General features: G+C 41.4%; 2 protein-coding genes across 4 annotated transcripts; one reads left to right on the forward strand and one right to left on the reverse strand.

Moving 5' to 3' along the window:
• Window positions 1-2053: 2053 nt before the first annotated feature.
• On the reverse strand, window positions 2054-6741 carry rchy1 (ring finger and CHY zinc finger domain containing 1). Its single transcript, XM_083978327.1, has 9 exons — window positions 6657-6741; window positions 6153-6272; window positions 5091-5206; window positions 4486-4564; window positions 4354-4398; window positions 4189-4247; window positions 3678-3707; window positions 3061-3181; window positions 2054-2915 (listed from the first exon to the last, which is right to left on the reverse strand). The coding sequence occupies exons 1-9, from the start codon at window positions 6705-6707 to the stop codon at window positions 2712-2714; spliced, it is 825 nt and encodes a 274-aa protein (XP_083834453.1). The 5' UTR covers window positions 6708-6741; the 3' UTR covers window positions 2054-2711.
• Window positions 6742-7681: 940 nt separating this feature from the next.
• LOC310991493 (cytotoxic granule associated RNA binding protein TIA1-like) lies at window positions 7682-17398 on the forward strand. Of its 3 annotated transcripts, none has more exons than XM_083979216.1 (12): window positions 7682-7906; window positions 8680-8776; window positions 9024-9122; window positions 10153-10207; window positions 10671-10758; window positions 12014-12089; window positions 12287-12395; window positions 12495-12590; window positions 12868-12952; window positions 13363-13501; window positions 14221-14372; window positions 15958-17398. In XM_083979216.1, exons 1-12 carry the CDS (start codon window positions 7878-7880, stop codon window positions 16118-16120), a joined length of 1188 nt encoding a protein of 395 aa, XP_083835342.1. In that variant the 5' UTR covers window positions 7682-7877; the 3' UTR covers window positions 16121-17398. The 3 variants fall into 3 exon arrangements, with proteins under 3 accessions (XP_083835342.1, XP_083835341.1, XP_083835340.1); XM_083979215.1 differs by having other exon boundaries at window positions 15982-17398; XM_083979214.1 differs by having other exon boundaries at window positions 12287-12590; window positions 15982-17398.
• Window positions 17399-23388: the final 5990 nt, after the last annotated feature.

Below are 23388 nucleotides of genomic sequence, written 5' to 3' on the forward strand. Positions count from 1 at the left end.
ATCATCCCAGTTTCCTGAACTTTTTTTTGTCTGTCACATAAGGTGGCTTTCTTTGTCTGTATGTTGAGACACTGTAATGACATGTATTTAAAGTCTGACATGGATTCTTCCTATTGTTCACTCCAAAACCACAAATCACACATGTTTACTCTGCTTGTAAATAAGCTCTTGTGGTCCAGCGACTTATTCTCTCATTATCCTGCAAGTTTTCAGCACTCTCTAATTTCACGGAAGGTGGGGGTGGTCAGTGATTTAGCTTTGATTGTTCATGAGGCAGAGCTGCATTGAATAACATAGACCAGGTAATAAATCACCACTACTGTACCCACGCATATCAACAACTGTATAAATGCAAGGCTAAGCAGAAATTAGTTGATGGTGGAGTTGGTACATTTTAGCATTACTCTGCTGTATCCTATGGTGTGCAGGAGAAATTCAACCTATAAAGGTAAGAAAACAATACATTTTACATTTTCTAATTGTATTATGTTCTCTGCAATGTTATTGATACAGTTATGTAAAACAGATAAAAAGGAGCAGATAATTTTACTACTGGAGTAAATATGTAAAATCTTAAGATGATACTATCTATAATGTAGTCATGAAAGGTTTTGCCAAGCAGTTAAATAACAGGCTAATTATTCTAACTACTTAAAATATTGTAGAAATTAGTCTCTGTATTGTGAAACATCAGCAGGCTATAACAAAAGGGGGAAAAAAAAGATTTTTAGAAAGTTAATTTGCTTTGCTCCAGACTATAAAAGACTGGAGGCAGATGTTTTGTTGAATCATGCATAGAAGCTTATTTTATGAAGAATAATAATGAAGAATAATGTGAAGAATATGCACATTAACTCTTAACAGCAAGTGAAGTGTAATGAAGCAGAATATGACAAACCTCAAATCTGCACAGAACCTAAGTAAATGCACTTGGTCACATCACACTACTGAAATGAATGTGTTTCAGAATATACAAGAAACACAGCAATGGCATTTCTATGGACTACACTTTGCACTGTCGTCATGGTGACTGCAGTCATGTCTAAACCGGTGAGTAGTTGTACCATTCTGTTGCATTTATTATTACAACTGTAAATCAATATAAGTGGACTTGACATATTTCTTATTGTACACACAGATCTGTCTCAGTGAGCAGTCATCAGAGTCCAGTGAATCCAACTCGTCAGAGGAGACTAACGCCGTGGCTTCACCCGACTCCCTGCAGCCTCCGCTCACTGAGCCAGATGTGCCTCCAGCTGTAGATGTGACCGGTGCCCTGGACCCCCCAGCCCTCCTCCCCTCTGCAGACCTGGGAGTCTCTCCAGTCACACTCAACACCTCAGCACTGCCAAACCCTGAGGACCCGCAGACCTCCACAGACACTGATGCTCTGCAGATCGTGCCAGGCGATCCTTCACAAACTGCTCTTGGCGTGGACATTCCTGGGACCGTGGCTGGTCCTGATCCTGCGCGGGACTTCAATAATAGTCACAATGCTCTACCAGACACGGAGGCCTCACCACGACACCCCGGGAAACCACAAACTGATATAATCCCAGGCTTTGGTGCAACGGCTCAACCGCGGGTCACCCCCGTCACCACCGGATACCAAGGATTCCCCCAGGGAGTCACTCCACCCTTTAGTCCACATGATATCAAACCAACACCTCAGCCATTGGCCACAACCCCTCCCCTGCTGGTTCCACTCGTCACCTCCCTGAGCGGGGGTCCTGGCTCCTTCAGGACCCACCAGCCGGGTCCACCCAGAGGAGACAGCATGTGATTTCAGTTATAGCTTGACACCAGGTGTTTGTTGTAGCTATAGAGTTGTCTTGATACTTTGTAATAGTCTCAGATTACAGATTACATTTACCTTTTCAATTTCCTTCATTATTGGAAATTGTATTATATTGGTGCTACTACATATTACAGACTGATATATAAATAAATAGAAATGTATTGAGTGTTCTTATTTGTAATTCAGTGAGTGGCTCTGACGATGACGCACTACAATGCTGTTGAAGTGAAGTAAAGTTTTTATTAGGAGTTAGTACTGTCGTTGTAAACATAACCACACTTTCCATCCGCGGGTAACAAGGGATCATTTGTCACAGCAGCCAGATCATTATGATAACATATCAAAAATCATAGTAACACATGTCTATTACAAGAAGGAAACATTCAATTGATGCATGTGTTGCAGTTTAAATTAGCATCAACGTTTGATCAGAGACATGGTAGTGAATTAGATCCACACTCTGCAATGAAGTCAGATGTAGAAAAATACAGTTTCATCTTTGACTCGCATGCACATGAGACAAGACAGTAGAAGGAGTGCAGATGTTGCACTGAGGATGGTGCACATGTGGACTGAAACACATTCACCTTTTTTGAGCTTTTATTCACTGCACAAATGCCCCGCCGCTCCCTTTCACTCAATCCATAATCAGGTGAATGTGCAGACAACCGCTATGACGTCGACTTGCTTAGCTGAGGCTGGATTACACTGTCAGTCGTGTCTAACACATTTTCACGGCGTGCACAGACAGGTGTACGTGACAAGTGGACACACCTTTTTCTTCAAACTACGTTTTACCGACATCATTTCAATAGGACTTCCTGAAGTGAACGGGAGACGATCAACAGCTGAACTGACGCTCCAGCCCGACGTCACTCTCTGTGGGCGGCTGTAATGCTAACGTGCCGTTGGGTCACTCGGGTTGATCTTGCTGTTCGGGCTCTGTGTCAGTTTCTGCTTCGTTCTCAGTGTCCTGTTCTGGCGGTTGGGCGGGCGGCTGGGGCGGCTGGATGAGTCCTCCTTCCTGTGCTGTGTTGTAGGAGCCGCAGCCGCTGCACTTTATGCCCAGCACGTGGAACGGCACCTCGCAGTGGGCCTGGCAGTCGTTACAGATAATCTATAGAGAGGAAAAACAGAGGTGATGGGTTACATGTAAAGATAACCAGTTGAATGATTTCTAATAACAATCGCCAAGGTCCACTTTTATTGACTGAGATCTAAACTGAAATATTACTTTCTCCTTCTACTTAGTGGGACCTTACTTTGACAGTGGCACCCTGGTATTCAGTGGGCATTGGTGACTGAGCGATCTCTATGTCTATTTGATCCCAGTAGTCCTCCATGTTACAGGCAGAGTGCATACACAGAGGGCAGCGATACGCTCTGAAACAAACAAGGAGAAGTAACATTTAGTGCGGTGGTTCCCGACCTGTGATCTGTGGTGGTGTGGCAAGTGACTCATCTGCAAAACAGTCCTACTTCTGTGAGAACATAAAGAAAACAAATCTGTGTGTATTTTAATATGTTTTGAATGTCTAGAAATAAACACATTGAAAATATTTTAAAATCCCTCCATATGTTTTGTGTGATAGTAAACCTACTGTAATAAACTATAAACCACAGAGGTGGCCGAGTGGCTTCCCACATGTTTCACTTCCTACTATCATTCAAATAAAAAGTATGTTTGACGTCTGTATTTGGCCTCTGTACCGTATCCGGGTTCCTGGATAACATGTAAACACACTGACTGATGCATGACTCAGTCCTTCTTGAAATGTTTTTCAAGTAAAAAACTAAATACATAACCTTGAAAAAAAACAAAAAAAAACATATTTTACAGAACAAAACAATTCCCAGGATATAGTGCTTATAGACGTACCCTGTTCTGACCATGTCGTCAAAGCAGGTCCTGCAGAGAATGGAAAAACAGGTCAATTATGTCCTAAGCCATCTTGAAATATTATCAAAAAACACTACAGTTATTCAAGGATTATGTACTGTAGGGCATTAAGAGATTTATTAATACACACCATCAAAATCCTCTCTTTTTAATTCTTTTTCTAACATCTCATGTAAGTCTCTTCTTCTCTTAATCTTGATCTATGATTAAACATACATTATTAATACTATTATTGTACTGATTTTTTAACTTAATTACACATATTAATCAATCTGTAGTAGACCAATTTGCAAGACTTTTGTGTTTTCCCTTAGCCTAGAGATCTAGCTGCACCCTAGCGGCAGCAAATATATATACTAGACATGTTAATGATATAGTCTGGCTTGTCAGGCTAGTTTTCCCTTTTTTTAGCTACAGAAAATACATAATTCAATCCTCCAATTCAAAGCTACTGAAATTATGAGTTCACTTATGTAAAAATAAGTCATACTTGTGTAAAAGATGACCGCATGGAAGGACGTGAGCTCCAATTCTGGACGTGTGAATATCCTGTAAAAACAGAGGAAATCATATCAAACCGTGAAGAAAGCGAAGGACTGAAAAAAACCAAAACTTCTCTGTTTACCAGCACATAATGTATGATGTGTTCAATTACCTCCATACACACAGGGCAGTTCTGCCTGGACACATTTTCAACACACTGAAACATAGAAAAATAACAGTGAGTATGGAGCCGTGGAGATTCTGCAGACAAATAAGATGAGAAACAAGTGCAGGTAATAATCACCTTGTGGTTTCCTCGTAGATCCTGGGCTAAACACAGATTACACTTTTCACAATGGAAATACTTCTCCCTGGGCCCAATCCTGTTGGAGTCAAAACACAGTGGCACTGAAACAAGTGTCAATCATGTGGTGAGAGCTCAACACACTGCAGCTTAAGAAAACACATGCAAATACACTAACTCGCTGCAAATACAGCTTTGAATAGCAGGTTCATCGTTATCTTGGTCACATTGTATGACTGAATTTGAAGTGCATTTGCATGTGTCTTCTTACACTGCAGTATGTGAAAAGGATCTTCAACTTTAGACATTTTACTTTTGTTTCCCAGATATCCGTTGTGATTGTTGGAATCGTCTACTAAGGTTATTATGATAATTAAAGTTAGTTAGTAAGTTTATTGTCCCTTTTGGGAAATTCATTCTCACAGTTCTGTACACAGGTATGAAGCACCTTATACAGAATGACAACAACAGTGATATTGGACAACACATGGTATTAACAAAGCTGCCTACTGATTTAGTTCTGTGGTGGCTGAAGGTATGAGGCTTTTAAACTGTGAAAGTTGTGTAACAAGCAGAATAATCATCAAAGCTCTACTGTTGCTCACCTGCATATTCCACAGGGCAGACAGTGGTATTGCTTCTTATCCTTGTCAAACAAGTGGCAAATGTCACAGTAATACTCCCCGAACTGCAGATGACACTGTTGGCAATTCTGTTGTGCCTGAAAGAGCAACATCACTCATTTTAACCATTGGTTAGTCATGTGAGCTAAACAGCACCTGCATGAGTACAGCATAAAAACAAGTGGAAGGTGACAGGTAAGATCGTTAGAGTGAAGTATTAGGAGGAAAGCCTTGATTTATAGAAGCTTCGTGTGAGAGCTCCCAAGATGAACTTTCAAATTTGAGGGATTTTTCCCTTTTAGTTGCTTCACACAAAATATATTTTCTTTTATCCACCTGGGGGTCATACTTGAAATAGTCCCATATTGAGCTGTGGGGTTTTCTTCCTCCAAGCTATGGCTATATGAGTACCCTGAGGAAAATTATATAACAAAACAGCTCGGTCAGGATTGGTGTGCTATTACTTTTCTCAATAGAATACAATTTTGAATTCAAAGTTGTGAAAAACTGCAAAAAGAATTCCTATTGAGAATGAATGGGAGGAGGTCAAAAAACTAACAGATTATTGGACTTTTTCCAAATGGCTACTGCTCTGGCATACTTTCACTTAGAGACTAATTTAAACTTTAAAATGAGTGATTAATTAAAATGTGGAAAAAGCATACTAATAGCCTCAGCCTGGGGTGGCTCTGAGCCTCAGCTGAGGTCAATTCATTAACCAGGGACTCCTGTGATATCTCTGCTGTTAATCTACTTCTGACCCCTGTCTCATACATAAGTGGGAAAGGGGTAAGACACACAAACAAACAGGTTGATAGCTCCTCCATGCCAGCAGGCCCTGTGGCGTTCTCTAAATATCTGTGAGGGCAATTTTTCTAGTTTTCAGATTCGTTTTAATTAGTTTTTATTTGGTTTTCATTTTTGTAAAAGCTGTCATTTTTATTTCAGTTTACTAAATTATTCTTTCACTGCCTGTTTTAGTTAACTATAATAACCCTGCCACTGCTACAGTCAGTGAGAGTGGAGTTGAAACATCTGTGTTACCTGCTGCACTGTCAGACACGCAGAGCACTGCACCTCTCTGACTCTGAACCGGTCCATCTGGTGGGTTTCCTCTGCGTCATGGCACAGCCGACACACGTACAGCTTACCACAGCAAGGAGCCTGCAGGTCAATCATACTCATATCAGAGGCTAACATCATATCACACCGTAACAACTCCTTTTATCTGGCTGCTATAGTAACCTGCCTAAGTAAGACAACATAAATGAAGGGGGAGATGATGTGTGACACAATACTTAATTCGTTTTACTAATTCAACTTTAAACCCCATTTCTTTGGTGTAACGTTACAGTTAAACTATAAGAGCTATGTAAGACACACATTAATGTGTCATAATAACGACAGAGCAAACGTAACCAACCAGTGGTGAGCCACCAGAGGGGCTTTACTCGTGATAGCAGAGCTACAATACATATCAGACACCATTATGCCTCCGTGTAACATGTGATACAAACACATGTAATTCATTGGGAAAAGTTAACTCACTTTCAACAAGCAGCTACGAGCATAATGTTCACAGCCTACGGGGGAAGCCATGTTTGTTCCTCGTCTCTTCTTCGCGGCCGGCTGGCCTTTCTTCTCCTTTGGCTGTCACAGCGCGGCCTCGGCCACAGCGCCCCCTCCGTCTGACAGACACACTGCGCCACAGCCCGCCAACCACTCTGCTGCTGCTGTGGCTTGTGTAAAAAAAATACTTTGAGAGGAGCAAGGTCATGTGGCACTGCAACTGTGTGTGGTCCACTCCTCTCTTTCCTCTCCTCTCCTCTGCTCTGTGGGTTTAAAATGTGAAGGTGGTGAAGCCAGGTGAACCTCTGTAGCATCATGGTGTAGCCTACAGTCTATGGGTGTAGCTCAAATCACAGAAATCTTGGATAACCTAATAATCATAATTTAATATCATCCTCTATTTTTTATTTTTTTTTAATGCGTCGGTCTCGGTCGCCGCAGTAAGAACACGTTTACACCAAGTTTGTCCATCTCCATCTCTTTGTGTATAAAAATCCCCCTCCTGAATCACTCAATCTCAGTATTGATAAACCTCGCGCCCCTCTCTCACACCATCAGCGCCGCTGGTGTAGTGGTATCATGCAAGATTCCCATTCTTGCGACCCGGGTTCGATTCCCGGGCGGCGCACGCGTTTTGCTCTGGTACCAATTGACTGAAAACTAAATGGTACAAATGTCGCCGATAGTTATTAAACTGTATCAAACGCCTCTAGTAACGTCATCACACATATATGTAACCACACACTCAATCTGACTGTCGCACAACCATTTCCCAGATGTGTGCAGCTGCTATTTCCTTAAACGCTTTGCACTTTGATCACATTATTTATAACGACGAATATGTTGATGAAAATATATCGCTTCTGCTATGCAAGGCTGCCAGTAAACTGATTTATGTGCAGCTTTTGTCGTACAGATGTGGAGGCACATCTTTGTGCGTGGGAGAAAGAGCGCTTGATTTTGGCTTCATTTCAGCGCGCAGGTTGACGCTGCTGACGCCGCTCCTCCGCCATCTTCAACTTCCTATTGTTTGCATCAGACTGAGGCTGCTGTCTGCGGTGTGTGTGAGAGCGGAGTCGGCCGCCGATCTGTCATTTAATACTTGATACAGCCTTAACGTTCGCGGTCGCCAAAGCTGAGCACAAACGACGTGTATGTCATTGGATTAAAGAGCTCTCAGGACGGTACCACTAAACCTTGATGATGGAGGACGATCAACCCAGAACCTTGTGAGTAGCCGCGGCCCCGTCTATGTGCTGGAATCGGATGGCTCCGTGTAACTACGGCGCGTCCGAAATGTTTCCACGTTGTTGTTTCAATTAAAAACTGTAAAACCTTGATATCTAAACACACATGGACATACAACTCGCATTAGCGTTTTATGTCGACATTGCAGATGCTTGCTTTCTTATTAAGACGGAGGTAATTTTCGACGTGAACGTAAAGTTCGGTTTGATTTAATCGTAGAAATAGACGGAACCGCAACTCGCCTTAAAATGAAACTGAAGGGGCTAGCAAGTGCTAGCTGCCGTTAGCTAAACAACCGGGAGCTACACAGCAGCTCTCTCGAAAATGCGCACGTTTTCGAGCCATAAATATATCCACGATATAAGTCTTAATTTGTTACTATGGGGCGTACATTAGCTCGACCCCCGCGAAAAGGATGTGATTTCTAGCAGCGCAGTAGTTAGCCGCCAGCCCCTTAGCATGAGGCCCGTGTGAACCGGCTAGCGTTGTTTGCAGCTAGCCGGCGGACGAGCCACGTCAACGCTCGGGGAGAGGACACAGGACAGTACCAGAAAAGGTATGGCCGTGGTTTAGTTGTCTATGTAAAACGGAGAATATCCCCGGTAGTATTCAGTCCACGGCCATTGTTAATTTTATGTGAAAAAAATAAGGTAATTGTTGTAGGTTGTAGCTAGCCCTGTTAACTAGCCTTTGTTTGCATGCTACTTCCTGTTTGACAAAGACTCAACTCCCTCATCTCTCTCCTTGTTTGCAGATATGTGGGGAATCTGTCCAGGGATGTCACAGAGCCCCTTATCCTGCAGGTGTTCACACAGATTGGACCATGCAAGAGCTGTAAAATGATAGTTGACGTGAGTCTTATTCCCTTGACTGGTGATTATTGTTTGACAATAGGAAATGGCCTTAAACAGAAAGGTTGTGTTAACTCATGAAGAGCTGAAGAGCTCATTCTGTACACATGTCTGCTATTGCTTCTCCTCTTCCAGTTATTTATATCAGGCCTGATATGCCAAGATACAGGCTGGTGACTCTTTTCAGGAGTGACTAATAGTCACCTTTGCTGTGGACTTAATGTCAGTCTTGTTTTCCCGTTAACAGACAGCTGGAAATGATCCGTACTGCTTTGTGGAGTTCTATGACCACAGGCATGCTGCTGCCTCACTGGCAGCCATGAATGGAAGGAAAATAATGGGTAAGGTAAGCTATCGTATCTACAGGGTGAGTGGGGATGGGTGGGCATCGGGTGTGGCAATAAAGGTTGTGTGTCTTACTGCTAGTGAGCTGCTAGTATCAATACTCCATTATATCGAAAGGGTTTTCCAACTGATAAGGGGGAAGTTGTTGAGGCCAGGTTCAAAATTAGATCTTGAACGTCTTGAACACTGCCAGGAAGTCCCTCTGTTGATAAAACTGGTTTCAGTATCATACACTATCTTGAAATACAAGAACCTATGGCAGTAGATGTAGAGAGATGTTGGCAACACGTGACATTAGTGTTTAAAGGAAATTCAGGTTGGAGAAGCCATTGACTGACCAGTGCCAACAACACTGTCAAAATATTGAAGACCATGTGAAATGGCCAGTTTCCTAGAACATCATAGCTAACAATTAACATTTTAAATAGCCCCTTTAAAGACACCACAGGCCCTCGTAAAAGAATATTGAGGTGGTGCTGGACGGGCTAATAATGAGTTGAGCTTCTGGAGTCAGCGTTAGGACATACACTTGATAATCAAATGACCACAATATTGAACTGAGCAGCTATAGTCCAGGTGATTTGCATTGCGCTGGCCAACATCGCAGATGAGTTTTGTATCCATCAGTGATCCCTGAATGTTGTATCACTGGCCCATTCTGCCCACTGAAACGTGCAAAATGCACTATAATATCCCCCCTTCAGATCTTACCATGGCTGCACTCTTTGCTGGAAAATACCTGGCCCTAGTTATAAAATAGTTTGAGTCACATGGTAGGCCAGTTGCACTTGATGTAGTGTTAAGTTAATTCAGGTCCATAGACTTGATTCAGGAGAAGCTTTCTGTGCGAGATGAGGCACCATATCAGGTTAGATAAAAAAAAAAAAAAAAAAAAAAAATTACATGAATAAGAAGAATGTTTTTAGTCAGTTTTAAACACATACAACCATATAGAGGGAATAATCAGGTTTTACTTTAAGTGATGTAAACATACCCCACCTGGCCTGTCCTGTCTCTGCCCCTCTCCACAGGAGGTCAAAGTCAACTGGGCCACGACGCCAACCAGCCAGAAAAAAGACACAAGTAGTAAGTACAAGCACTTGTCAGTGAGCTTGTGTGTTTGATTGACAGTATATCCAGCGCACCTAGTTGGAACTATAATGCAACAGTCAATAAGTACTCTCTAAAACTTTACGGAACCTCATGAAGGAGGATTTATTGCAGGACTGTTGTATTAGGCTAGCTGTTCTTGATATACTGATATTTACCTCATGACATTGATACATTACATAAATACATAATAAATAAAAAATGTGATTAATAAATGGCGATTACAGTGAAAGATTTACACTGCACATACTCACATACACACATGTATGCATATACTCCTAATACAGTGGTAGTCATTGAATTATCTTGTGTGGATTGTGGTTTTCCCCGGGCGACGCTCCTGCCCCTCCCCTACGTACAAACTGATAAAAATGAACAAATCTCAGGCAGGAAGTCAAGGTCTTGGAAAAAGCAAACTAAACTGTGTTCCCTTCTCCAGATCACTTTCATGTCTTTGTTGGAGACCTCAGTCCAGAAATAACTACAGAAGACGTCAAAGCTGCCTTTGGTCCGTTTGGCAGGATATCGTAAGTTTCTGACCAATATTAACCGATGAACATTCTGACCCGCAATTATCGGTCGGTTAATTGAATCACAGAAACTTGGGGTTAAAAGGCCAAAGATTTGTTTCTTCTGACTTGGCAGATGTAGGGAATTGCTGTTTCTCTTAACCATCATTTTATATTGTTGGTTTTAGGATTGTCTTGCATTGAATAGATCAACCAGTTAAAGCAGAAGTGAGTGATATATTTGTGTTAATATAAGTCTTAAATAGTTATATCTTCCGACAGCAATCACTTACATAGAGTGTTTGGATTGAAACACGGGTCTCTCAGTCCCTCTGCTCTGCTCTGAGCCGAAGAGAAAACATATATCGTATCCTACAGTTTTTATCCAATGAGGGGAGAGAACGGCATGCAGGGCTGTGTGTGCAGCCAAGGAACGCCGTGAATGTGGTGACGTAGCGACGAGGACTGTTATGGTCCGTTCAAGGAAACTTGTATTTTTCCGACCGTGAAGTGGTACCAGTTCGATCTGGTACGAGTTCACCGGTCGGAAGTTACGAGTGGCCGTTATAGTGACTTTCACCGGTAAAACAGGTCGGAAAGACACGAGTGGGTTGCCTGGAACGCTACAAAGTCGTAAGTTGTGACTTGAAGCTGTAATGTACGATTTCAAAAGCCTGCCTGGAACGCAGCATTAGCGAAAACGACCGGATCACTCACTTCTGCTTTAAATTAGTTAAATTAATTAAATCAAATTAAGGACAAAAAGAGTAATTCAATGAAATAACTATTAGTTGCAGATTTACAAATATAACTAAATCGGGGACAGACGGTGGGAAATTAAACTGTGCTCTGATCTTTCACATTTCTGTCTTCTACCAATAAATCATACAAGCAGCAGTGTATGTATGGAAACTTGAGATGTATCATTTCAATTATACCTGAAGTAATGAATCCATCAGTTAATATCTGTTTATTTTTTTAATAATAACATTGTCATCAGTTCACAGCCTTCATCTTTTCAAATGTGAATAAAGCTAGTTTCCTTTGTCATTTATATCATTGACCTACTGAGTATTAGGGGTTTTCTTCCAACAAAACAGGCAGTTTGAACATGTTGACATGAGCTTTGAGAAACTAAGTCGATAATTTGATTAGAGAAAGGCAGTTTTTTTTATCTCTATTTCAGTTCATGAAGGAGCTTTATCCTTCTGATTTGATTGGTGGAGGTGTCATGGTGTTCCTGATGTTGTCCTGTTGGTGTGTTTGTCCACAGAGATGCTCGTGTTGTGAAAGATATGGCTACAGGGAAATCTAAAGGCTATGGCTTTGTGTCTTTCTTCAACAAATGGGTGAGTTGACATCATTGTGTTAATGGTGGGCTTCTGAGGTATCATCCCTATAAAACACACTGAAAAGAACAGAAGCATTGATTCAGCCTTGTTCATTTAATAATACTTCTATGCTTCTAAACTCAAAACATTTTAAAGTAAAATAATATTTTAGATTTTCACTCAGATTCAATAATGAGTCTCTTTCTTGGTTCCAGGATGCAGAAAATGCCATTCAGCAGATGGGCGGGCAGTGGTTGGGAGGCAGACAGATCCGAACTAACTGGGCCACAAGAAAGCCCCCCGCCCCGAAGACCACCTATGAAAGTGCGTTTTCATCAGTGTGTAGGCTTTGCTCGTTGAGGTCGTTTTGGATTCACAATGTTGACAGCAGCGCTTTTCTTTGCACTCTTCCCCCCCACCCAGACAACTCCAAGCACCTATCCTTCGACGAAGTAGTGAGCCAGTCCAGCCCCAGTAACTGCACTGTGTATTGTGGAGGAGTCAGCACAGGACTGACAGGTAAGAAAAGCACCGATGATGAACCAGGCAGCAGCTTTCTGTCAATAATATCAAAACTAACAACACATTTACCCCATCAAGGGAAATCTATGTAAAGACAGCTTATTCCTCTGTGCCATAGGGACACTAACTTAAACCTGCGCTACCTGTATATTAGTCACTGCAAAGATAGAAGCTGTATCCGAGATGCCAGCGGGGTGCACAGTAGCAGACGCAGTTCGATATCGTCAGCAGACACAGTTGGATATCTGATGTTCCCTCTCTGTTTGACTTTCAGAACAACTGATGAGACAGACCTTCTCTCCCTTTGGACAAATCATGGAGATCAGAGTTTTCCCAGACAAAGGATATTCATTTGTGAGGTATATGGACATTTTATATAATTTTCTCTGAACAAGGTCAAAGTGGGATACACTGATTCTTGATCCAGTCCTGTTTCCTTTATTCTACATATGAGGGGAAAACTGTTAAAGCTTCCCACATTAAGGATCAGGAACCAATGATGTAACGGATTCAAAATGATGTGACTAACAGGGGTCACATGCATACGCAGGAGTCTGTGTTCTGTCTGTATGATTAATTGTTAATGCAGGGATTAATCCCACACATATGACACATACGTTCTCCTGCTGTGTAGTCTTAATTTTAAATGCCAGTGTTATTAGTACTGATGCTAACAGGAGCAGTTGTTGTCACCGGAGCCGAGTAAAAAAAATCTATGAAACGAGGTTCAGCGATTCCTTAGTGGCTCTCTCCCTCTGTTTGTGTCCAGGTTTAACTCCCATGAGTCAGCAGCCCATGCCATTGTGTCCGTGAATGGCACTTCAATAGAGGGCCACATAGTCAAATGCTACTGGGGCAAAGAGACACCGGACATGATGAACCCCATGCAGCAGATGCCGATGCCCCAGGTAAATAAGCACTGTACTGTACTGTACTGTACTGTACTGTACGAGCTACGAGTCTGTCGGTCAGTGCAGCAGTTTGTCATGATTTTGTATTAGTTCAACATCAGTGTTTTTTAATTTATTTATCTTTAAGGTTGAACGTCACACTGAAAGGTTATTGATTTGATTTGCAATCTTTATTTCAAACATGTGTAAGCAGTGAACAGTTACCACACAAATTAACCATTCATGAAAAATAAATATGTATATATAAGTATATAAAAAAAAGCAAAACAAACAAGAACAAAAAAGGAAAACTGCTATTTTTCTTCTTTCTTTCTGCTAATTAACTAATAGTAATAATTATTAGTTAAAAAAATAAACTAATAATGTTTAGCGTTAATAAAATAAAGCTAAACATGTTCAAAAAGTAGTAGGAAGAAGTAAAAAACTTATTGATTTCTACCCCCACTCTCTATTTCATTATAATAATGTATAATACCAATTATTATTTTATGTGAATATCTGTTTGAACTGTTGCAAAGCCAGTGATTAATCAAGCATAGGATACTAGTTATATATGTAATGTAAAATGTATTTTAAGACATAAGATGAAAATGAACAGTCAAACTCCTCTATGACAATGATGCATTGATAGATAAATAAATAGATAGTGTTTTGAGAGGGTCGGCTGCCGGGAGCCACACTGACAATGCGCTTGTATACGACACTGTGTCCCGCAGCAAAACAAGATGGGCTTCGCTGCGGCCCAGCCCTACGGCCAGTGGGGCCAATGGTACGGCAACGGGCCCCAGATTAGCCAGTATGTCCCCAACGGGTGGCAGGTCCCCACCTACGGCGTCTACGGCCAGGCCTGGAATCAGCAGGGCTTCAAGTAAGTAGCACGGTGTGCACAGAGCTCCCCTTCACCGCCTCCTCCTACTCCAGCACCACCAGAGTTTCCCCTTGAAGACCGGGGGCAGCGAGAGCCAGCTCTGGCCGAAGGAGGGGGCCATGACCTCCCTCCCCCCAACCCCCCACCTCCTCCCTCCTCCCCTCACCAGCCCCTCATCTTGAGAAGATTGAGAAATAAGAAAAAAACACACAGAGAACAGTCTGAACTTTTTTCTTTTTTTTTTGTTTTTCTTTTTGTTTTTTAATTTTGGTGTTAATCATATTTGCAGTGTGTCATCACAGCTCACTGTGCACAGCGCATCCTAGTAACTGAAGGGTTTTGTTCCAAAATGTTTTTGTCACTTGAATTACAGCTCCTCCATAGTTTAAAAAACTGTCAGCCACCCCGAAGTCATTGTGAGTAAACTGTCTGAAACAAGCTCAAAACATATTTCTATTCATTTCAATAAATTTTAAAGGCAATGGACAGAAACAAGGTTAAAAAAAAAGCTCAAGAACAAAGTTTCACTGTCCACACCCAGGGAGAATTTACTGATGAAGATGCATTTCCCTCATTGTAAGAGTGCCCACTGTGTGAAAGAACTGTGTTCTTTAAGGCTGTGCATTTGTTTTGTATGTCTGTGTTCATGTTAGAGCTTTTTACATTTTTTTTTCTTTTCTTTTTGATTTCGTTGATTTATTTTTACATTTACCTGAGCATTTGATCTGTACATGAATGTCAGTAGGACATGTTAAATATCATTTATAGGTTATCCAATTTTGTTTTTATTCAGACAGCCTATGTGCAGTGATGCTTTGTGCACTCGAGAAAAATAAAAGAGAGGCCATATTTTGTTGACAGTCTAACATTCTTGGTGAATAGGTGTATAAACGGGCTCTGTACAAAGGTGTGCGGTAGATGTAGGTGAAGCCAGTGTGTGTGTCGAATGTACAGTCAATGCACAGTTCCTAAGACGGAGGCCAGGCCTCTCTTGACTTGAAATTTGAAGATAAACCTTTTATCCTGTATAAGCTGTCTACTCTCCACACTGAACTTTAATTTTATTACATGAGTGATAAAAGACTTAACATACATCATGTGAATTAGTCGGGAACTTGCGTGTACTTTGTGGCCAAATGTGTAGATGAGTGTCGCAAGAGAAACAAAGATGATCTATATGTGTGTGTAAACAGCATGGCTTAGCTGTCTATAGGCTGGTTCCAGCTGTTTGATGTTTGCGGTTATCAGCCGTCGGGAGGGGGTTAGAGAGGAATATTTAGCTTGCTGCGCTTAGCCTTTATGCTCTTTGTCTGCTTGTCCACCCATTGTTTAATCAAATGACACTTTTGGCCCCTCAAAAGAGCCCTCCACTTTCCGCTAGCTTGATTTATTTTTATTTTTTTTATTTTATTTTTTGCCCCGCCTGCCTCACCCTCACAACCTCTGATAACTCTGTTTGCCTTCTTGTTCTCATTCTAGCCTGTCCAGATTCTAGTAGCTCTAATATAAACCGTCCTTTGCTCCCTTTCGCCTTGTCTCTTCTAACCTGCTGGCATTTTGTCCTTCTCTCTCTCTCCCCCTCTCTCTCTCTTTACCTCGTTTTTTGCAGTCACTTACCGGCCAGTGCTGGGTGGACTGGCATGAGCGCCATCAGTAACGGTGGGGTTATGGAGCCCACACAGGGATTGAATGGGAGTATGCTAGCCAACCAGCCTGGTATGGGAGCCGCAGGATACCCCACACACTGATAAGTGGGCAGGGTGGGAGATTTGTCAACCATCAGCCTCTTATTGGCTGTACGGTGCCCCGCGGGGCTGTGTAACAACGCCTCCATTTGTGGCAGGACTAAGACTTTTACTGGGATGTGGATCCTAACGGGAAGGTTGACGTCTATGAGAGATGTAAATGGGATTTCATTGGGGGGTGGGGGGGTTTGAGGTAACGGGAGCCAGGGAGCAGCGATTTGACTCACACAGGTATTTACAACCCTGCGTGGAAGGCAAGACTGGCCGAGAACCAGGGCTCTTACCGTTTTTAAGTTAACTGTAAATGAGTATAAACTGTAAAGGAGAAACTTTTGGATTTTTTTTTTTTTTTTTTTCCGGGTTTTACAAATTGCTTCCATTTTCACATCTTTCCTCTTGGACAGCCACTGAGAGGTTTGTAATTTTTTTTTTTAAAGAAAACTGTTAAAGTCTGAGTCGTGCTAAGTTATGAAGCTTAGTTATTATTTGAGGAATGGAAATCTGTTTAATTTGTTCTCATTTTCTCTTGGATTAAAATCAATTGCAGGGATTGTTGCCACTGCTGTTTCTCTGTAAGGGCAGATAAATATTGCACAGTTTTTTCCTCTCTTGTACATGGACAAGTTTGACTACCAAGAGTGTTTTCTTTTTGCATTCCATTTCTCCTTCATATCTTTCAGACAGCCTCAAATCTTTTCGCCACTTGTAAATAACCATTCATTCATTCATTCATTCATCCTTTCATTCATTCATTTGAAACAATGTAAGTAAAATGCTACTGTTAACTGTGGGTGCTTGCTTTCTCTTTTGTTTTGATAACTCGACAGTTAACTCCAACATTGTACGTAGCAGAGTGGCACTATATAATGTGACACTGGCACAGTGCAACACTCATGATTCTTCCATGCAGGGATAAGACAGCATTGCCATGCAGTGCATACTTAAAATTTACACAATTCAAATGTTAAAGGGTGAACATGTTTGACACTTCTGATGTTTTTTTAAATATCTATTGAAACGCCAGTATTTTATATCAAAAATCTGAGTGGATTCAACCTTTACACTTGCTCTTTGCCAGAGAAATGGGGAGGCCTACATTGTAACTGTTGCCTTATAGAGCTGGTTTCTTTTAGCTGACAAGATCCTCTTTTTAATTAGGCAGTGCCTACAGACATTTTCAGACCCTTTTGTTTAGAAAGGTGTTAGCCCTGAGAACTGATGACTCTGCTACTGTAATCAATGTTTTCTTGCTTTGTCCAATTAAAATGCTAATGCACATAAACCACACGTTGTGTGAGGCTTCCTTTTTCTCATGGATGGCTCGTTACTCCAGGAAACATTAATGGAGATTTGATTCAGAAATGACTTTTCTCACTTAAATATATTATTTAGCTTCAGTCCACAATTATTACAAAAAACACCTTATTCAGTACCAATGTATGCTTCAACATTACTTTCTATATGCAGTGTTTGTTTGGCAGCCCAATTAATTGAAAATCTAATTAAAAATGAAATTGTAATAATACACTCGCCTTTTTCCCTGTAAGATTAAACTAAGAATGTTAATAGACGATGACGTCAATGCAGTCAAGTATGTGCATCATACAATGTGTTTGCGACCAGTGTTCAGTAACAGATCTAGGCCTGGGGCTGGTTTCACAGGGGTATTTTAGACAACAGTATTTTAGAGCGTTGGGCCAGTCGTTGTTTTGCTCTTAGATTAGTCTGATGTTAGCAAGACCGTCTGACATAAATAAAGACCAATTCTCAGACAAAAATATTACACCCCATAGGCTAACTCAGGCCTAAGGCCGGTGTTGCCATGGTAATATGGAAAATCAACACCCGTGCAGAGCACTGGCACCCAGGGCTGTTGCCAGGAATTCTGGGCCCCCTTAAAGAATACTAAAGTTGGCCCCTATCCCCTAACTTTTCTAGTTTTTTTTTCTTAGACTGCGTATGTATTATTTTTTTATTTAGCCTACTTTGTTTTGATGCTAATGCAGCATTACTATGAGTATTAGTCAGGGTTTTATGCAGAATAAATCAGTCATAACAAAGATTAGACTACTGGGGTTTTTTTTATTTTATTTTTTTTAAAGGTACTTTATTGGTCACATATACAGCTAGTACAGTGAAATTCTTTCTCTGCATTTAACCCATCCCTGAGGAGCGGGGCAGCCACGGTGCAGCGCCCGGGGACCAACTCCAGATTATGAGCCAGTGCCTTTGGTCAGTGGCGCTGACTGGAGGATTAACCTAGCCGACACCCGGAGGAAACCCACGCAGACACGGGGAGAACATGCAAACTCCACACAGAAAGGACCTGGGCGGCCGGGGATTCAAACCCAGGACCTTCTTGCTGTGAGGCAACAGTGCTAACCACTGTGCCACCGTGCCACCCCTACTGGGCGCTGGGCCCCTAGAATTATCATCACCTTTCTGCCTAATACAACGGCCCTGCTGGCACCCAACAACAAAAAACATCACAGTGATTCTGCTGCAATTCAGATTTTTCATTACGATCTGACCTGAATAACTGAAATAGTTTAAACCTTCCAGTACATAAACAGTATCTGCTGGGGGTAAATGGAGCTCAGTGGTTGGATGTGGTGGTTCCTCTGTTGGCAATATTTTTATTTTGAAAACAGTCTGAAGTTACCTTATTTGCACCACAGTCCTGCTCAGGATAGTCAACAATCAACTGCTCTGTGTAACGGATCCGAACTCTATTTAAACCGTAGTCAAATGTGTCTTTGTCAATCCGGTTGCAGCCTGCTATTATTCATATTACCTGTCGTGTTTGTTGTTATTACTCACCAGGAAGTGAGAGATGAAATATCATCACTGGCTCTGTTCCATTACACTGTCAGACATCACTCATCATGGGATGGGTGTCCTACATAACTGGTATCACTGGAATACCTCACCGGGCCACGGTGACAATGACCCATCATTCATGTTAATAACGACGCGTGTGCTTTTCCTCCTCAGACAAGTCCACCGGCCTGGGAACTGGAGCACATGACTGGAATCCAGTGCAGAGATAATAATAGTAATTACCATGGCAGGAGAAGTCATAGTGTCTGCTGTGGAAATGTTGGTGGAGTTAATGTTTTAATCAGGGAAAAACACACACCCTGTGCACTGTGTATTAAATAATGAGAGACCCAAGTAAACACCAGTTTAGAAGTTAGTCTGAATAAAAAATAATGAAATGGTACGAGTTTAAGAAAACGTGATAAACACACTGAGTGCATCGCATGAAAACACAATGAAACCCTTGCAGTGAAGCATTTATATAATGTTGGGTCTTAATCTTTTCACTGTCCTCAGGGCTGACACAGACAGATGAACCAGCTCTGACGTGTTTATCTCTTTCAGCTGAGAGGTCAAACGTCGGTTTCGCCCTGAAAGCGCCACACGTCCTGAGAGAAGTCATGCAAACAGAAATCTCTCTAAATATAAACTGTGACTTGTGTTTCCAGTCAACACCTACACACATTTCCTTATATTTCTGCATTTACTTCCTCCTGATTCACGGTCTGTGTGGACTGTGCAGACGCTGAGCACTAGATGGCGCTCTCAGTCCAGGTTTCCTGCTTGGTCTCATGGAGCAGGACTCAGGAGGCCGGCTCTGCTGGTGTTTAGCACACCGTCACTCACACCATCACTCACCCTGTCAGCATGACTGTCACATTGAGGTGTGTGTGTGTGAGAGAGAGATTAACTATAACTTTTTTTCTGTCCTTTTCATTTGTTTGTTCTTTTTGGAACTTGTCTTCTTCTGCTTTAGGTCTCTCAGTGAACATACTGGACACGGTTTCTGTTGTTATAAAGCTATATTCTTTATGTGTGTGTGTGTGTGTGTGTGTGTGTGTGTGTGTGTGTGTGTGTGTGTGTGTGTGTGTGCCAGCTCTCCACAGTCAGAGTCATTGGGTCTTGGACAGTCGTACAGTCTGGTTGGCTGGAATAACAGGCAGCAAGAGCTGACAGGCTGATAAATGGTTTGTCTCTTCACAGCTGCTCAGCCAGGACCCGACTGGGCTTTAATGGACGGAGAGTCTGTAAGAGAGGGAGGGAAGGAGAAAGAGAGAGAGAGAGAGATGTCAGGAGATGAGTTAGTGAGTAGATTACAGATGAAATCAATCAAAGCAGCTGTACTCACTTCCTCCTTTTGTCTGTCCTGCTTCCTTCTTCTCTCTCATCTTTTTTCTACTTCTGGTTTTTACGGCAGTTTAAGCAAAAATGACAAGAGATCAGTCTTTCTTGTGAATTATGGTCTCACATGGTTAAGTGTCTGACCTTGTGAGACAGAGAGAATATACTGTAGACTCTGTTTCATATTTTGGAAAAGTTACAGTATGTTGCAGATTACTCTGTCTCTTTCATGTCTCTTTATCCATTAAAGCTCCAACAGTGTATAAAGTTAGATGTCTATGTCTATTTTGATTATAAAGCAGGTCCAGATGCTATAAATAATGTATCAAAGTATCAAAGCCTCAGTCCACAGACAAATACACACAGCCTGAAACAGAGGAACCGAGCCTCACAACAAGTCGTCACCACTTCTGTACCTTTGTGATGTCACAACAAAGCAGTCATCATCACCCCCAGCTAGGCCCTAAGCCCCGCCCACCTGGACAAACCAATTTACAGGATTGGATTAAAAAATCTGCTATATTTTTAGGTGATCGCTCAGAAATCAGTCAGCCAATCAGAAGAGAGGCTCAGAGCCTCCTTTCTTCTGATTGGCTCACCAACCTGTTGTTACCAGAGCTCCAGAGAGAAGCCTGAGAGAGGAGATACAACTTCACTGAGATGGTTTTTGTTTCTTAAAACCACAAATATACCTTCTTGATCAACAGTATGGTTTTGGTTTTGGAACTCAACACATGAAAAGTGTAAAATATAGGATGATTTTTTTTACTTTTCATTTATTCTGCTACGGTACTTTCATTTATTATTTGTCATCACTTCATGCTTTTATTTTTACTTTGAATTTGCTGATGAACCTCTGACCTCTTGGACTATATATATACACACATATATATGTGTGTATGTGTTTTTATTATATATATATATATATATATATATATGAAGAGTTCATTTGCAAAAGCAGATAACTCCGTTTTTAAAAAATTCTAGAATCTTCATTTTTTATTTCCATAAGGTGATATCAGTCAAACCAAAGTTGAGTGACTTTGAGATGTAAAAAAACAGACATATCTCAAAAAAATTAAGTTTTATTGAAAACAACACTATGCAAAGAATAATTACAAAGCCTCAGCTCATTTTTTTGAAAATGGCACTTATCTGCTTTTGCAAATGAACTCTTCATATATATATCAAGCTGTTGAGGGAGACAGACAGTACTGTACTGTATTAGACCATATATTGTGAAAGTTAGACCAGAGTTAAAAGCACAATGAAATTTACTTAGATTTTATTTCTCCTAAATATCAAAAGTACGGTAGTTCATGTTCTGGTCGGCTCCCACGACCAGATTAATAACAATATAAGAACAGGGCAGTCTTCAAATACCTGAGCAGTGCCCTCAGAAACAGCACAGACCAGTCTGGCCACAGTGTAAATACATAGTGCCAATCACATTCATTAGCTGCAGTATAATCTGCTTTAACACAGCAGAAAAGGGCTGGAGCAGCTGCACATTTGTTAAAAAGTGCTCCCAGGTTAGTGGGAGGGAGGACGGCCCCGTCAGACCAGGGGCCCTAAATCAACAGCACTACCGGTGTTTGGACCTCTGATCACTCAGTGCTGGTGTGTCAGGTGGCTGACTGAGTGCTGTACAACCTGTGCTGGAGGGGAAAAGAAAAAAACAAAAACAAAGGAGCTGAGGAAAATGTTGAGGGCTTGAAGGACACAAGGTGCCTGTGAATTGTTTGAGTGAACAGCGTCTGTGTGTGTTTGTCTGTGTTTCCATGCAAGTGACAGCTTGCAGCAGTGGCTGACAGCAAATAAACATGTTCCAGTAATTAACCTTGACAGGCCCAATGTGGTGCCAACAGCAGAAACCTGCTAATGACACAATTAATCCATAATTAAGGCATTCTGTCACACCACACTCACACACATACTCACTCTGAACATTGTGTGTGAGTGTTGGGGAGACTGGTGCACGTCTGCCCAGGAAAATGCACTGCAATAAAAGCATGAAAGTAACCTGATGATAATACAGTACTTTATTCTAAAAGCTCATTGACAGTTTCTAAGCTTCTCATGTGGCACTGTAATAAACTGTGTGTTATAATACAAATTAATTATGAACATACTATACATTTTCCCTCAGATATCTGTCATTATTGCAGCCTGGCACTAACTGATCACACAGAGGAGAGTCAATAAAGTTTTCTGCTTTGACATGTGGGAAAATAACTGAACTCAGTGACATATTATGTGTTTTAAAGAGAGAAAAAGTCCTGGTTCCTCCCTGACAGTCAGTTTATTCTCCTTTAGTTAAAGTGCTTAAGTTTCCTTGTTCTACTCTTCAGGATGTATTTATAAGTATTCTGCCGTGATTAGAAAGAAAAGAATCATTTTCTGTACGGCTTGTCTACATGTGAATGGGTGAAAGTTAGTTGCTGTCAAAAGCTATGTGTCGCCTCGCAGCAGATACTATCTCTATGGCTCGCAAACAATTACTGTCACTGAGATGCTCAGTGAGATGAAGTGGCAGAAAAAAGGAGTTTATCCAGGACAGACAGTTTGTTGTGCTGTTTGAGGTCTAAGCTGAAGCAGGAGAGAAGAAGCTGCGCATATTTAAAAAAAAAAAAAAAAAAAAAGCAACTCCTTCCTGTAGTTATTATCTTCCGTCTCAGTGGCCCTGTTCTATTGCTGTGTGGACTGTAGGTCCCCTGAGCAGACTGAATCCTGACACCTCTGTCCCTGTGTTGGTGCAGCACTGTAATGTAGTTACTCTGCTGAGTAAACACAGCTTTGTTTCGCAGACTTCCACAGGGAGCAGCAAACTGTGAACACTGACCATGACTCAGTGAATCAGTTTTTATATAAAAAAAACTACACCATACAGCTGCTGCACCTTAAAAACCTGAACATCATGGCAGCATTCATGTCCTTTGTGTTTCTGACAAAATAATGATGATAATAAAACGATCAATCAGCAGTCACTGGGTTGTTACAGATTATAGGTTTAGAGAGTGGTGGCAGGATCAAAAAGTTTTTTCTGTTGTTGTAGATGATATGAGATGCAGCAACTCTGCCCTGGTTTAGTTGTTTTTTTAAAAACTGAA

The sequence above is a fragment of the Trachurus trachurus genome, assembly GCF_905171665.1.
Source record: "Trachurus trachurus genome assembly, chromosome: 9".
Classification (NCBI taxonomy): domain Eukaryota; kingdom Metazoa; phylum Chordata; class Actinopteri; order Carangiformes; family Carangidae; genus Trachurus; species Trachurus trachurus.